Source organism: Capra hircus, chromosome 18, assembly GCF_001704415.2.
Source record: "Capra hircus breed San Clemente chromosome 18, ASM170441v1, whole genome shotgun sequence".
Lineage (NCBI taxonomy): Eukaryota > Metazoa > Chordata > Mammalia > Artiodactyla > Bovidae > Capra > Capra hircus.
In genome coordinates, this window is record NC_030825.1 from 41,488,927 (window position 1) to 41,505,400 (window position 16,474).

At 49.0% G+C, this 16,474-nt stretch overlaps 1 protein-coding gene across 3 annotated transcripts; it reads right to left on the reverse strand.

Moving 5' to 3' along the window:
• C18H19orf12 (chromosome 18 C19orf12 homolog) lies at positions 1,205–13,321 on the reverse strand. 3 transcript variants are annotated; one of them, XM_018062244.1, is made up of 3 exons: positions 13,235–13,321; positions 8,285–8,470; positions 1,205–3,655 (listed from the first exon to the last, which is right to left on the reverse strand). In XM_018062244.1, exons 2-3 carry the CDS (start codon positions 8,442–8,444, stop codon positions 3,390–3,392), a joined length of 426 nt encoding a protein of 141 aa, XP_017917733.1. In that variant the 5' UTR covers positions 8,445–8,470; positions 13,235–13,321; the 3' UTR covers positions 1,205–3,389. The 3 variants fall into 3 exon arrangements, with proteins under 3 accessions (XP_017917733.1, XP_017917736.1, XP_005692291.1); XM_018062247.1 differs by lacking the exon at positions 8,285–8,470; XM_005692234.3 differs by lacking the exon at positions 13,235–13,321 and having other exon boundaries at positions 8,285–11,325.

Consider the following 16,474-nt stretch of genomic DNA (forward strand, 5'->3'; position numbering starts at 1 on the left):
TCTGGTTTATATGCAAAAAGGTTGCAGGAGACATGCTTGATGTTCGCTCACAGCTTATTAAAACCTCAGGAAGGCCGCAGCCCCGTCCCGAGGGGAACTCATAAAACAGCATCCTTGCGGAGCAACATCCTGGCCTGGCTGGGGACTCAGAGAAGGCTCTCTAGGCCCGGCTGAGGGAAGAGGAGAAAGGATGTGCCCGCTTGCCCGCTAGATGGCGCCTCTCAATAAGTAATGGGGAGAGGACCCTTCCTCCACACCCTGCACGCCAGTCCTCCCAGCCTCCAGCATTGCAACACACCCTAGTGTTTACTTCCAAGCCAGACATCTCAAAAATAAAAATAAATAAATAAAAAAGTTCATTCTAGCTAAAAATATACCATCTGCCTGAGAAAAATCTTGCCCGGCACTGTCACAGCAACACTCGAAGCAGGTTAATAACCAGCCCAGAGCAGATGGTTTCTTTTTATAATTACTGGGTCCCCCACCAAGGCTTCCTCCTCAGCTGCCTCCTTACCCCGCTGGCACTCTCCTGCTGTTTCCTGACCACTGCCTGGCCAGCCGCTGCCCCAGCCGGCTGTCTGCCCACACCAAGACCCCCTCACCCTCTGCTAGGCCTGGGCTCCAGGGTCCTGGAGCTCTCAGCACCACCTGGGCAGGTAGCCCCCAGGAGCTCACCCCAACCTTGTCCACCTCACTTATAATGCAAAGATAAATGAATCAAACCAAGATGTCAGTAATCACTCATCACATTCATAAAGCTTTAAGACTCTGTCATTCTATTTCCTGGTGAGGACGTGGTAAGACGGGCATCTCCAAAACTTGCTGTTGGAAGGACAAATTATTGATACTGCCTCTCTGAAAGAATTTTGGCTGAATATAACAACAGCCTTAAAAATATTGTTGTTGTTGTTCAGTTGCTAAGTTGTGTCCGGCTCTCTGAGACCCCCATGGACTGCAGAACACCAGGCTTCCCTGTCCTTCACTATCTTCTGGAGTTTGCTCAAATTCATGTCCATTGAGTCAGTGATGCTATCCACCCATTGTAAAAAATATTACATACTTTTAAATGCAACAATTTCACATTGAGGAATCTATCCTACAGACTATCGTAATCTAAAATATGAACAGAATATTAACACAAAAGTGTTCATAAAAATGTTAACACTATAATAGTAAAGACCTATAAAAGATACGATAGCCAGTATATGGTTTATGCAAAGGAATATTATAAAACCATTACATACGTTCACAAGGGAGTTCAAATTACATCACAGGTGTTATTTAATGTTAATTGGTAAAAGTGTTCAAAGGGTCTAAACAGTAAAGATGAAAATAGGTTAGAAACATACATACCATTAAAAAGTTTGCACAAAGTATGCCAAATGTGTTAACAGTAGGTTTTATTGGGGTGGTGATCATTTAATGGTTTTTATTTCATTGTACTTTTCTGGATCTTTCTGTTTTCAGCAATAAACACTGACACACAAAAGACTATCTAAAAACAGGAATACAGAAGAAATTGGTAAGTGGCTGCATCTGGAAAGGGGCTGGAGCAGCAGGCAGCAGAGGAGGATGCCTTCATTTTCCATTTATACTTTCTGGTGTCTTCCAAGTTTCAAAAATAAATAAGTCAAAAATTGTCAAAGAAGATGAAGAAATACTAAGCCACAGTCACTGTGAGGAGAGCATGAAAGGAAAGCAAGGAAAGTGCTTTCAGCTCCTGGGAGAGATGAGACTCAAGGTCTGGACTCCTCTTGGGCCCCGAGTCCACCACAAGTCACCCAGGACCTGGCTAGGCCAGTGACTTCATTCTGTAAGGCCTGCTTCATCTGACACCTCTGGTTGGGAATCAGGCCATCTCCCCAGAGTGGCTTCCCCGGGGGTAAAGGCAGGCAGGCCAGGGGAGGGATCCAGTGGACACGTGTAGAACCTTTAAGCTGGGACCACCTGTGTCCCCTGAGCCTGGCAGAGTAGGACCCAACACAAGCAATGAGATGCCCCCAAGCTCCGCAGTCACCTTCTATGAGTCAGGAGAATCATCTAAAAGGGCCCTGCCCTGCTCCCTCATCAACCCAAGCAGGGCAAACGACCAAGTGGCCTCATCAACCCCAGGCATTTGACCTGTGAAGGGCACCTGATGAGTAATAGATGAGGCCAGACAAAGAGCAACTTTTCTGAGATAACAGCCTGATCCTTCCTTAATCACCAAGGGTTCAAATTTGCCCTGAAGTTTTCTTGACCCACAAGAAGGTGTGGGATACTATCTCTGCTCCACATGAGTGCCTTCTGCTGTATCCCAGGGAGGCCAGTGAAGCTTCCTCCCAGCCCCCTGGAGAGAGCCAGGAGATGCCTGTGGTTGCCAGGGGAGGCCCGGGCAGCGTGCACACACTGGTAGCACAGGGAACCACAGCAGCCTGGAGGCTCAGATGTCGGGCCCAGGAATCCACAGCTTTCATTCACTCTTTAAAGCCACAAATCCGTTCTCTTCCTTGCATTCCAAGCACACGACTTTGAATCTTAGAGACCCTTTACACAAAATAGGTGGAGAAAAGGACTATTCAGAAAACATTTACTGCAATCTGATGACAGTCAAGTTGTGGTGCTGAAAGCAAAGCAAAAACAGTATTAGGGAAATTTAGGATGGAGACATTTCCTGTGTCTAGGTAAGTTTATGATCCTACCACTTCAGAAAGAGAAATACTTTTCCTGAAAATATTTAATTTAAAAAGCAGAACACAAGAACTACTGTGACTGTTCAGATGGGGAAAGCAAGCCCCCCGGGAGGGTGAGAAGCCAGTCCCCCAGGAGGGTGAGAAGCCAGTCTGGCAGCTAGTGGGGGAGGAACTGAGTGCCACTGGCGTTCTTGGCTTCACTCAGCAGGCCGACTGCCCCCTCCCTGAGGCCACTCAGAAGTCACTGGGTGGTGAATGGATAATCAAGAGGCAAACAGGATTCCAACAGGGGCCAGCCCCCCAGGTCCCAAGAGGCAGGGTGCGGGGGGTGGGGGGGAGGTCCTGAAATGGGTGCCTGGACAGGCATCATCTTCTTGTGATGAGATGAGAGACTGAAGGTGATGACCTTCTTCTGGCTCATGTGTGAGCAAGTGTGGATTCAAAAAACTGCCACCCCACGGCAGCAGGCACAGCTTTGCTATTCACCAGCCTCCCCTTCAAAGGCTGTCAGGACGCACAGGTGCACACGGCCACAAAGCGCAGCATCTTCTCCAATAATTTCCACAACGTGACCTAGCACAGCAGCAGCCTCTTCAGCAGGAGGTGCTGCTGCAGTTTAGGTGACATTCTGATGATGCGGGCTTCCCGTAGCTCCCCGGTCACCTCCCACGAGTCGGGGGACTCATCCAAAGAGACCCCCCTTCCCAGGGCAGAGGCCTAGTCGTCGTACTGCACTTCCGCCCGCAGTTCCCTGGTGACGTAGTTGGCCAGCATCGCCAGCAGTTGCTTCTGCAGGGCCTCACTGCCCATGACCAGCATGGTCAGCTGCACGGCGTCCGTCCACTCCAGGTGCCTGATGATGGCAGTGGCTTCGTTAAAGAGCTTCTGCTGCTCGGCAGGCGGTAGCTCCATTAGGATCTGAGGAACTGGCTTAAACTGTCCACTCGTCATCCATGCGCCTAACAGACCCCCGACGGCCCCCCCTAGGAAACAGGAAGGACTCAATTAGTCGGCCTTATTCATAAATGATGGCCGTAGGTTCTCGCTGAGCGCACGTCCACCGTCATGATGAGCGAGCACATTCATGAGCGGGTCAGGACGGGCTCAGCTTCGTGTCTGCTCCACCAGCAGGGCAGAGGGCAAAGGTTTACGTGGTCTTTGATCCATCTGGCTCAGATAATTGACACTCACACATGCCCTCTCCTAAGCTCTGTGCTCATGGTGCAACATGAAGCATCTCACCCCCTGAGAGCTATGCTAGCTAAAATCCTCTTCATGGGCTGAAGGTTTCCATGCTTCCATAAAAATCTCTCTCATCTCAAAGGAGAAGGCTGAGAAGCAAAATGCATTTTCAGGGAGAACCATCTCAGTGGTGAGGCTGAGTTTCCTCCACTGGGTGGCTAACATGTACCTGAGCCCTGAGCTTTGAAATTTCTAGTGGAACCACAAGGTTCAAGGACCCTGGGGACAGCAACAGATGACAAGGTATTTTCTCTTGAAGCAATGTTTTTCATACAACCCTTCCAAAGTTGTCTGATGATAAATAACAAATTTAATGTATTCAACTATTTCTTTTTCTGCTACCCCAAAAGGGCACAAACATTACTTTTATATGTAAATTTATTATTATCAAAGTTAAAGCATGCTATCTTGGGACCAGAAGAGTCCCAAGTTCAATGGAAAGTTATATTTAAGCAGGTCAGGTGAAGCCTGCTACAGGGAGATGTCTTAGGGAAAGGGTCTCAAACCTAAGTGTCTACAGGGCCCAGGCAGGTAACTGAAAGGAGTGAAGTGGGCTGAGTGGGACTGGGGTGACCTGGGGAGTTAGGTACGTGGCCAAAGGAGGAGTGGCCACCCCATGCCAGCCAACTGCTGCCACATGGAATACCACGTTTGTATCTTTAGAAGTCTTACAAGTTAAATATTGGTGATCAGATACTGAAAAAATGCAGGCTGGCTGGACTTGGTGACTTTCTTCAAAAGAGAAGAGTAGGAAAGGGGAAACGGTGACTCTGTAGTGGAGAAAACTGGCAGACATGCCACTAGCCAGGTGATCACGTTGAGCATCTCGAGGAGGTCCTGTGATGCCGTGTGTCCCTGGAATGTGTGATGAGAAGCGCCACAGTATTCTGCCCAAAGATCCCCAGTCTACTCATGAGAGGGACATCAGGCAAACCCAAACTGAGAGGAATTCTCCAAAACACCTGACCAGTATTCCTCAAAAGTATCAAAGCAGCAGAAAGCAAGACTGGCGACACCCTCAGAATGGGAGAAAGCAACCGACAAGGGATTCGTCTCCAACGTATACCAACAGCTCATGCAGCTCGTTATTTAAAAAAACAAACAAACAAACAAACAAAAAGTGGATGGAAGATCCAACTAGGCATTTATCCAAAGAAGATACACAGATGGGTAAAAAGCACATGAAAAAATGCTCAATATCACAAATTATTAGAGAAATGCAAAATTAAAACTGCAAAGAGCGATCATCGCACATTGGTCAGAAAGCCCATCCTCAAAACATCTACAAACAATAAACGCTGGAGAGGATGTGGAGAAAAGGGGACCCTCCTGCACTGCTGGTGGGAACGCAAACTGGTACAGCCACGATGTGCTATGTGCTGCGCTCAGTCCCGTCTGATTCTTTGAGACCCCATGGACTGTAGCCCGCCAGGCTCCTCTGTTCGTGGGATGTTCCAGGCAAGAATACTGGAGTAGGTTGTCATTTCCTTCTCCAGGGCATCCTCCCGACCCAGGGATTGAACGCGCATCTCTTGTGTCACTGAGATGTGAGTTACCACTGTGCCAAATAGTCACTGAGGAGAACAGCATGGATGTCCCTTAAAAAACTAAAAACAGAGTTACCATATGATCCAGCAATCCCACTCCTGGGTATATACCTGGAGAGAACCATAATTTGAAAAGATACATGCGCCCCCCACGTTCACTGCAGCACTATTTACGATAGCCAGGACATGGAACAATCTGAATGCCCATCAATAGAAGACTGAATAAAGGAGATGTGGTACTATATACAGCGGACTATCACTCAGCCACAGGAGAGAACAAAACAACGCCATCTGCAGCAACGCGGATGCACCGAGAGACTGTCATACTGAGTGAAGTCAGCCAGACAGAGAAAGACACACATCATATGATACCGCTTACACGTGGAATCTAAAAAAAAAAAAAGTACAAAAGAACTTATCTACAAAACAGAAATAGAGTTATGGGGGTTTTCTACTACAGAAATAGAAAAGAAACTTTTGGTTACCAGTGGATGAGGAGAGAGAGGGATAAACTGGAAGACTGGGATTGACATAGACACCCTACTCTCTACAAAACAGATCATAAGGACCTACTAGTGTATAGCATGGGGAACTCAATTCTCTGTAATGGCCTACATGGGGGGGAAATAAAGAGTGGAAAAAATAATAATAAAACTGGAGAGACTAAGGAGACATGAGGATTAAGTGCAATGTGTTGTCTTGAGCTAGACCTGGGGCAGAAAATGACCTTGGACGCAGAAACTGATAAAATCAAAGCACAGTCTGAGGAATAGTTAACAGTAATGTTAGCGTGGGTTTCTTAGTTTTGACACATGTGCTGTGGTTAATATAAGATGTGAACGTTAGGGGAACTGAAACTGGATGAGATACACGTGGAAATTCTCGGCATTATCTTTGTAACTTCTCTGTAAATCTAATATTATTCCAAAATAAAAAGTTTACCCAAAAGAATGCAGCCTGAGCCAGAGAGAACCCATCTGCAGGCTGGACGCAGCCATCAGGAAGTAAATCTGGCAACGTTTCAGGAAAGCAAGTGTGGAAGCACCGGGTCGCACACACCTCCTAAGATGCAGGGGACTGGCCAGCTTGATGTCTTGGAGGCTGAACACTGCCCTGGACAGACTTCCCCCCACCCTGAAGGGCAGGAGCATTCCAGGGAGGGAGGGTCAGTCACTTACAAGTTTCAGTGAACTTTCCCCCACGACACCAGCGAAACGCTTAGTGCTGACAAGAGTTGCTCTCATCTGCACTAAACCTTTATGAGAACATCAATATTTGATTTAGAGAAGCACTTAATGCAAAAAGTCGCCAGGAAGTATCGACCAAGAAATCACCAACTCTTTGGAGAGGAGAAAATTCCTTTGTTTTCTGGGTAAAATGATGCTCCTGCCCATGATCTAGGGGCTGCAAGTAGCCAATCCCCAGGGTTCCCTTTGCCGACAGCTTGTCCTCTACCAGCTTTTGCTCAATCTGAACAGAATATGCGCTCCCAAAATGGTATCTGGGCACAGCTATGTGATAAATGATCCCAGCTAGCCCTTTTGGGACGGGGGAGCCTGGTGGGCTGCCATCTCTGGGGTTGCACAGAGTTGGACACGACTGAAGCGACTTAGCAGCAGCAGCAGCAGCCCTTTTTGAGCACATCAGACGGGATGGGACAAAGATATAAAGGATGTCACTGAGGAAGGTGGCAACGGCTTTATCTCCTCCCCCAGGGGAATACTTCCTGGATGGCAAGAAGCTGAAGACAGGACTCACTAACTCACAGAGTTTGGAAATGGAAATGTACAGATGGAAGATCTAGGGTCACCCACCAGCTGATTTTTTTCTCCTCAGTGTGGCCTCAGCTTGAAACAATGTTCTCGAATGTCAATCCTGCTCCAGGAGGGAAGAGGAGAGCGGGAAGCCTTTCTGGTGAGCTGGGACACAGAAGCCAACCTCAGAAGAAAAGCAGTCATCTCTCTAGCCTGTATTCATGTGAAGACTACAAGCCACATAGAAAGGGCTTCCACCAGCCTGTGAACTTTCTCAGGCCCTGTATCCCCAGCATAAGGAGGCATTCAGTAAATATTTGCTGAGCCCAGGGTAGCAGACCTAGCCCTGTTTGCAGGGTCCATCGGACACACCTCGGAAACCTTATCTGGCCCCTCCACAGGTCAAGCCTGGACAGCAGCCAGCTCTTTGACAACACCCCCAACCCACAGTTCAGACCACACAGGATTTCTTTCTGCTCCTAATCCAAAGGAAGAAGCTTCATTCTAGCTACAAAGAATGATGGGAAGATCAGCCAAACTTTCATTTACTGCCAGAAACAAGTTCCCAAAGAGAAGCAGGTGGTAACAGAAGGGGCAGGGATGATGACCAGCTAGGAGCTAGCTTGTTGCTTTCCTGAGCTGGACTGCTTGCTTTCGGACTAGGGACGCACTCTGTGAATGAGTTCATGTCCAGTGGCTCTACAGCCTCACCCCTCAGTAGGTGCGCGGCAAATCTCAGTTTCCTCTCTGGATGTCTAACAGTGATGGGGGGAGGGAGACTGTCCAAAAGCCGGGACACCCTGAAATCCTCTGGTTCTAGGACACATTCCAGGAGAAGGGTGTCCTCCAGCCTTTATGACACAGACGCCTTTTTGCCCTGCACTTCTGAGACATTCCCGCAGAAGCTGGTGTTGTCAACAGGACTGATTATGTGCCCAAAGATCGCTTCACAGAAGTGACCTCAACTCGACAAACTTCCCACACAGGGCAGAGGCTTTTATGATGTCTCTGTGGTTTCAAAGGCCTTTTCCCAACAACTGCACTGTCCCTGTGAGGCATCTGCACTTACCAACGGCTAGTCCTGGTGGGCCGCCCACCAAGCCACCAACGAAGGCCACGGCCCCGGTGACTAGGGCGCCCCTCCCGGAGTGCTTGACGGCCGCCTTCATCTTCCTCTCCTCAGAGATGGAGCACAGCAACTTCATGATGTCCTCCACCGCAACGGGCATCGCGGCAGACCTCGGGGTAAGGGTTCCTAAGGACAGTTGCAGTGAGTGAAGGGCCTTTCCACCCAAATGCTACTGTTCCTAAAGTTTTAAGGAAGGTTCCCCATTTGTGGTAGAGAACAGGATCTCTGCCATGCGCAGGATGGACAGCACCCCCAGTCGTGTGGCAAATCCTTTGCCAAACAGAAAGCAGGGCAGCCTTCAGTTATTAAGTAGACAGGATCAGCAGAGTGGGTGAAAGGTCTTCTCTGCCCTCTAACTTCTGATTTATGACAGATTAATGAACAACCCTGCCCACATGCTCTACCAGTTCATCACCAGTGATGCAATTCTGAGCTAGCCCAGGCAATCCCCACGCACAAAGCCGGGCAGAGTGCACAAGTCCCAGCGCTGGGTCCACTTCTGTGTGACAGGGTACCTCAGCTCCCGCCAAGCTAGAGAAGGGGGAAGCACAGACTCTGTAACCACACAGCCTTGTAGCCACGGGATGACCCAGCAGAGTGGCAGGTTTCTCACCTAAAGATGAAGAAAAACCACCTACAGGCTGGATTCCTACAAGGTATAAGCAGCATGGATGCAAAGTCTCACCTGGAGCAAGACTGTTAACACGGCAGACTCTCAGACATGATGATTCTAAATGAACATTCTCTTCCTAACATATAGCAATGGCTTCAACAAGCAACCACTCAGAGACAATCCAGTTCTAAGGATGATATGGTAAGATGAAACGACCAGAGAATAAAAGAAATCAATTCCATATGGATGAACAGATGACAGATGGATGGACAGACTTTGGAACAATGACCTTTAGAAAAATTCTCTGGGGTCAGGAAACTGTTTGCCACACTAGAGGCAAAAAACAGGCAGGGGCAAGGGTGGAGGTAGGGCAAGCACTAACTACCCCAGGGTTGGTGGGAATGGAGAACCTTGGCACTGATGGGCCACAGGGCAGGACAGGAAGTAAAATCAAAACAGCAGTGAGTGGTGCTTCTTTTTCCAGCTTTGGCTGGACCCAAGGCTTAGGTGGGCACCTTCCTCTCTCACCACCACGTCCCTTTTCAATCAAGGCTGTGAGACACAGACATTTACGAGGAATTTGATTATGGAAGTTTGGAGCAGAACCTATTGTTTAATATCTTTTGGATATATGAGTTGTTTTTAAGCCCAAGGAAAATCCAGAACTACCCTAATGTAAAATTATCCTCCCAATTCGGAGAGAGAACTCTGAGCCTTTAGAACAAATTTCTGGCTCTACACCAGTCAGAACTTCTTCGTAGACCCAGGGGAGGTCAGTGGGATCCTCTTCTCCAGGCCCTGAAAATTTCCGCTCTTTTTCTTTTTAATATTCTTTTTATTTTTTGTCCATGCTATGTGGCATGGGGAATCTTAGATCCCCAACCAGGGATTGAACCTGTAGCCCCCTGCATTGGGAGCTCAGACTCTTAACTACTGGACCATCAGGGAAGTTCCTCCTTTTGATATTCTTGATATCAGTGATTTTCCACCAGCACACAGGAGTCACTGAAGACCTTGTTAAATACTACCCATATAGGTAGGGTGAGATTCTGTATTTACAAGCCCCCAGCTGAAATTCTGCCCTCACTTTTGGACAGCAAGACTCTATGGCAGAATGACTGAAGATGTCTGATATCTGCTACTCAGTCCTTGAATTCAGAATGCAAGAGGTTCCTGCAGGGCTGCCCAAGGGACGAGAGGAAAACTCAGGCGTGCTTGTCCTTGCTCTGGCTCCCAGGTGTCCTGGATCTGCTAAAATGCCTCCTGGCTTCCAGGCCCTTCTGCTCACCAGCGGTGACCACGTGTAGGCATAGCACGTGCCCCAACCCCCTCCTAACTGTAAGAGAGCCCCCTTCCACCCTTCCAGAAGTCAAAAATTTTCCAGGCACAAACGTCAGGATAGCATTATAGCATTATGACTTAGGGAATTGCACTTAGGAATTGCACTTAGGGATGGGAGGAGGGAGGAAGTAACCTGATTTACCCAATAGCCATGGGCTTGTAAAGCTAACAAAATGTTTAATTTCAGATACCTATTAAGATAACCAAAGGAATTAATCTCATGATAAAACCTTTTAAAAACCTAAAAATCACCCTGTAAAATACCTAATCACCTTCTAGCTTAGCTCTGATTTACATCTAGCTTTTTTATCTGTCAGTTTTGCAGAAAAAAAGGGAGATGAAACTCAGGTCCTGGGAAGGCCCCTTGCATTCCCAGAGGCATGAAGACCCTGAGCCTTGCCATGCTTGATCTGCAAGGCTGGTTTCCAGGCCAGCACATTCCGCCCATATGCCAGGTTTTCTGCAGAATTACAGATCTGTATTATCCAAACAGTTTCTGCACAGCAAGAAAAGGCATGTAAAAGGGGCTGGAGATATATACCCACTTCACCCTCTATGGTCTATTAAAAACAAAACAAAAACAACCAAAATCAGCTTCCAATCTGCTCTGAATGACTTTAAGTCAAAACCCACTGGGACTAATGAGGTATCATTGTGCAAACACCACTTTTAACTTCCACTTAGCCCAGTTGAGCCAGCACAAGGTGCAAGTCCAGAGCTCTGTATGACTAGTGGGCCAGCAGGTGTCATGGTGTGTGGGAGGGAGGGAGAAGTGGCCCAACTCCAGTTGGGTTCAATGGATCCACACCATGAGACCAGTGGCATTGTGGCTGCCTCCATCCAAGAGACTGCTGGTTTAATTTCCTTGTAAGAATCATTTTAGAAGCTGGAGCATCAACAGATTCTTGTGGTGGAAGAAAAGTTTGCAGCACCATCTCCTGCTGCTGCTACTGCTAAGTCACGTGTCCGACTCTGTGCGACCCCATAGACGGCAGCCAACCAGGCTCCCCCGTCCCTGGGAGTCAGCTGACCAGGCTCCCCCGTCCCTGGGAGTCTCCAGACAAGAACACTGGAGTGGGTTGCCATTTCCTTCTCCAATGCATGAAAGTGGAAAGTGAAAGTGAAGTCACTCAGTCATGTACGACTCTTAGCGACCCCATGAACTGCAGCCTACCAGGCTCCTCCATCCATGGGATTCTCCAGGCAAGAGTACTGGAGTGGGTTGCCATTGCCTTCTCCGACCATCTCCTGAAACCCTGCTAAAAAGCTCAGCCTCCCAACTTCTCCAGGGTTGCCTGATTGAGGAAGGAAGCCAGTCCCGTTTTTCCTTCTCCCACTCCAGCTACCTTAGTCAGTACGTGGCGGAGAAGTGGGTGAAGAAGGACGAGGCAGCAGCATTCTGTTGGGACAGACCTCAACGGGGTGGGAGGGTGGCCCCCTCCACAACCGTATCACACCTATTTCAGAATCAGATTTGTCCATGAAACAGACTCGGGTCACAGGAAGTCCATCTGCCAGCCACAAGGAAGGCAAATGCCAGCGGGAAGCCCTGATTTCTTGCAAGCACCCAGGCTGGTCTGCTGATTATAGCACAGATCTGGGGGAGAGGGAGATGAGCCTGGCCCTGGGACTGCAGCCTGGCTTTCTGAGATGGACCAGATTGTGAGAGATGAGGAGAAGAAGGCTGCAGAGCTAACACAGACCTCCATGCACATAGCTCTTTTTAAAAATTAAAAAAGCAGGGCCTCTTAAGATTCAGTGATGTTGTTCACCTGCAATCCTCAGTATTTTTTACTTCTCTGGTGGACTTTATTATAAAGCTCCAGTGTGCCCTCTGGCTCCTATAAACTATGTCTTTCCACCTCTCTATGCCCCAGTACAGACATTGGATCCCATCAGCAAATACAGTCAGATTAGACTTTTAAAAAATGAATTAGGGACTTCCCCAGTGGATCAGCTGGTAAACAATCTGCCTGCAATGTGGGAGCCCTGGGTTCGATCCCTGGGTTGGGAAGATCCCCTGGAGAAGGGAACAGCTACCCACTCCAGTATTCTGGCCTGGAGAATTCCATGGACTGTATAGTCCATGGGGTGGGAAGAGTCAAACACCACTGAGACACTTTCACTTTCTGGCAGTCCAGTGGTTAAGACTTAACTTTCTGGTGCAGGAGATGAGGGTTGGATCCCTGGTGGGGGATTTAGGATCCCACATGAATTGAGGCCAAATAAATAAAATAAAATAGTTGCTAGAATTTTAAAATCATGAGATTTCACAAACACCTCAGATTTCTGATTCTCCTGAAAAATTAAAAGTACAAGGCACACAGGATCCGCCTTCTGCAGCAATCCAGGCCAGAGCTGAGCAGGGTCCTACTGGAGCACACCTTATCTACCTACTTGGCCCTTGAGCAACACTCTCTCAAATTATTCCTATTTCTTTAAACAAACAAACAAAAAGGATAAAGAGGGACTTTCCTGGAGGTCCAGCGGTTAAAACTCCCCGCTGCCAATGCAGGGGGCACAGGCTTGATCCTGGGTCGGGGAACGAAGATCCCACATGCCCCACAGTGCAGGCAAAAAAAAAAAAAAGGACAAAGAAGCTATCAGTCCCCACAAGGCTAATCTCCCCGCCCCTAAATCACTAACATCCCTTCCTCATCATCTCTAATCTGGCGTCCAAATTCTCTCCCCAGAGGGCAAGGCCAGGAGTGCCCCACCCTGCGGATATAACACCTGCTACACGCGCACCCCGGTTCCTGCGGGAAGCGACACGCGCGCGCGCGCACACACACACAGGAGTTCCTGCGGGCGGAGACAGCACACACATCCCTTCGTTCCCCGGTTTCTGCATAAGGAAAATAAATGGACTAAGACCGGCTGCCCTGGCGCTGCTCCGGGCGCCCCCTTGGCTCCGGCGGCGGCTCGGGGCCCTTTACCTGCGGAGGCGGCGCCGCGAGGTCACAGGCCGGCAGGCGCGGGGACACCAGGCCTCCCCGCCCGGCGCGCAGGCCCCACCCCGCCGCCTTCCGGCTCGTCCGCGCGGGGCCTTCCGGGGCGCCGCCCACCGGTAGCGCCGCCGCCGCCCCCGCCGCTGCGCTCGCGGCCGCGGCTCCGCTCTCCGAGCGCCTGCCAGGATGGGGCGCTTGGAGCGGGATCGCTGGGGCCCCGAGGCCGCGCGCAGCCCTACCCTCCACCCGCTCACACCCATACTAGGTCAGAGTTCCTTTAGTTCTTGCTCAAGCCCGGGGGCCTCCTGGGAGGCCCTCTCTCGCTTTGGCCTTTCACTCAGGACCGAGACACTCCCCCAGCCCTCGGGTCCCGGCTCCGGAGGGAACACCAAGGCCTCGGCGAGGGGTCTGAGTTAACATTCGGTGAATGTACCCGGCAAAGTCAAACGTCAGCCGGCCGCAGTGCAGACACCGGCGGCCTCTGGGTCTGGGGGTTTGAAAAGATCTTGCGCCCCTTTGCTCCTGGGGTTCCAAGGAAAGAGAAGGTCCAGCTTCCAGGGAAAAGCTGAGGTTGGGGAGCCTCCTGGGAGGCAGGTAAGAGAAGGGCCAGGGGATACTTTAGAGTGGCACGTGGGGGAGCCTTCTACCCATCTCCTCCAACCCCCACATTCAAGGGCTGGCCTGGAACCATCTCAAAGCTGAAAAAGGCTTCTGGGGGATTTCCGTGGGCTATTTCCTTCAATCCTGCAGCGTAGGCCTGGTTCCCATTGCCATATCACAGACAGGAGAAAGGAGGCACCAAGGCTCAAAGAGGGTGATCTACCCAAGGCCACCAAGGTAGGGAGTGTCAGGGTCCAGACTCCATCTTGGGTCCACCTGGCTCAAAGCCTCACTTGTAACCTGCCCTCTGGCTTGCCTTCCTGAGTGCTGTGGGCACGCAGAGAGTCGACCTCTTTCATACTACCAGACAATTGAAAAATTTTTTTCTGAATGGGAAAGTCCTTTGGGTGTGGCAACCCACTCCAGTATTCTTGCCTGGAGAATCCCATGGACGGAGGAGTGGGGTGGGCTACAGTCCATGGGGTCGCAAAGAGTTGGACACGACTGAGCGATTTCACTTATAGATACATAGATAGATATTTCACTTTACTGAAGTATGATTTTCGTACAAGAAGCTGTACATATTTGATGTATACAAAAGTTGAGTTTAGGGATGAATTTAAATCTGTGAAATCACCACCACCATCAAGGCCATAAGTATATACATCACCTCTGGGTGTTTCCTTCCACCTCCTTTATTATTACTATCTTTTGTGTGTGGGGATGTTGTAAGAATACTTACCATAAGATCTACCCTCTTAGCACACTTCAGTGTACAGTAAGTATTGTTAGCTACAGATACTATTCTGTATAGTAGATCTCTGCTGCTGCTGCTGCTAAGTCGTTTCAGTCGTATCCAACTCTGTGCAACCCCATAGACAGCAGCCCACCAGGGATTCTCCAGGAACGAACACTGGAGTGGGTTGCCATCTCCTTCTCCAATGCATGAAAGTGAAAAGTGAAAGTGAAGTCGCTAGGTCGTGTCCGACTCTTAGTGACGTCATGGACTGCAGCCTACCAGGCTCCTCAGTCCATGGGCTTTTCCAGGCAAGAGTACTGGAGTGGGGTGCCATTTCCTTCTCCAAGTAGATCTCTAGAATTTATATATGTTAAGTTAGTTAACTGAAACTTTGTATTCTTTATTATTTTGTTACTTCTGTTTCCATTCTGTCCCTAATGTGAGAAAGGGCCTATAGTATTAACCAGAGTTCCCCTGCCACAAATAAGTTCCCCTGAAATAACTCCGTTTGTTCCTGAACAGGAGCTTTATGAGTTTGGGTGACTTTCCAAAACTGAAAGTGAAAATTAACCAAGGTAAAAAATAGCCCAACTCCCTGGGGTGTCTCCAGGCTTGGGCCTGGATAAGGTTCTCCTGTTTCTCCGCAGGCCAGCTCCCTCTGGTGGCACATTAAGGAACTGGGCCCTCTCACTCCCGGAGAGATGGTGAGGAAAGGACAGGGTTGGAGGAAAATGCTGGAAGGGAAAGAAACTTCAAGGGCAGAGCCTGCTAGAGAAGGTTAGCTATAAGAAGTCCTGCAAACATTCAACCCATCAGCAACTTCGGACCTTCATTCTGATATGAATAAAGTCATATGCACATACCAAAGCCCATAGATGTAACACACCGTCCCACGTTATAACAGCAGCCGAGCCTCCTGCAAAGTGGGTTCCATGAATGAGGAACACAGTGGGGTCTCCATCATGGTGTGGTGACTTTCCACTGGCCAAGCATCCATTTAGTGCTTTCATAGTGCTTATGATCTTAAGGTCTGGCTGGATGATCTTGGGAAAGTTATTCAACTTCTCTGTGCCGCAGTTTCCTCATTTGGCCAATGACAGTAATAATAGTGCTTGTCTCATAAAATTGTTCTGAAGATCAAAGGAGATAATGTGTAGGAATCTAGAATATTCTTGATTACATCATAAATTATGAAAATGAATGTCCAAATTCCCCAGTATGAGCCTTATATCCCCAGAGTGGTGAGAAATGCAATTCTACCCCAGCCTTCACAATTCACCCTCTGCCTGATGGTCCCAGGATGCTAGGTTGTGTTCAAAGAGGCTGCCAGAGTCAAAATTCAGGTGGGATCCCCTGAGGCCAGCAACCCCATCCTCCCCTTTTTTGAGAAGATGAGTGAGGGGCTCCGAACTTACACAACTCTTTCAGGATAAACCCACCCAGACCCAGGGCTGGATGTTCCACACATACATAAACTCCTGCAATCTCTTAATAACAGCATACATATAAACGGATGTCACTTTGAAAACTAAATCATGTTCTTTAAGTTACCTCCTTGGGTATCCCTGGTGGCTCAGACAGTAAAGAGTCCGCTTGCAATGCAGGGAACTTGGGTTCAATCCCTGGGTTGGAAAGATTCCTTGGAGAAGGGAATGGCAGCCCAACCCAGTTTTCTTGCCTGGAGAATTCCATGGACAGAGGAGCCTGGTGGGTTACAGTCCATGGGATCGCAAAGAGTCAGACATGACACTTTCACTAAGGACACCATAGTCTGTCTGGTGATTAGGGATGCTGGGGATCTTGATCTAGCCTTGAAGACAGTCATTTATCCCAAGGTACTCACTGAGCCAAGGTTTTGGGTCCGGAGAGGTACATGCTGTGTCCACGGC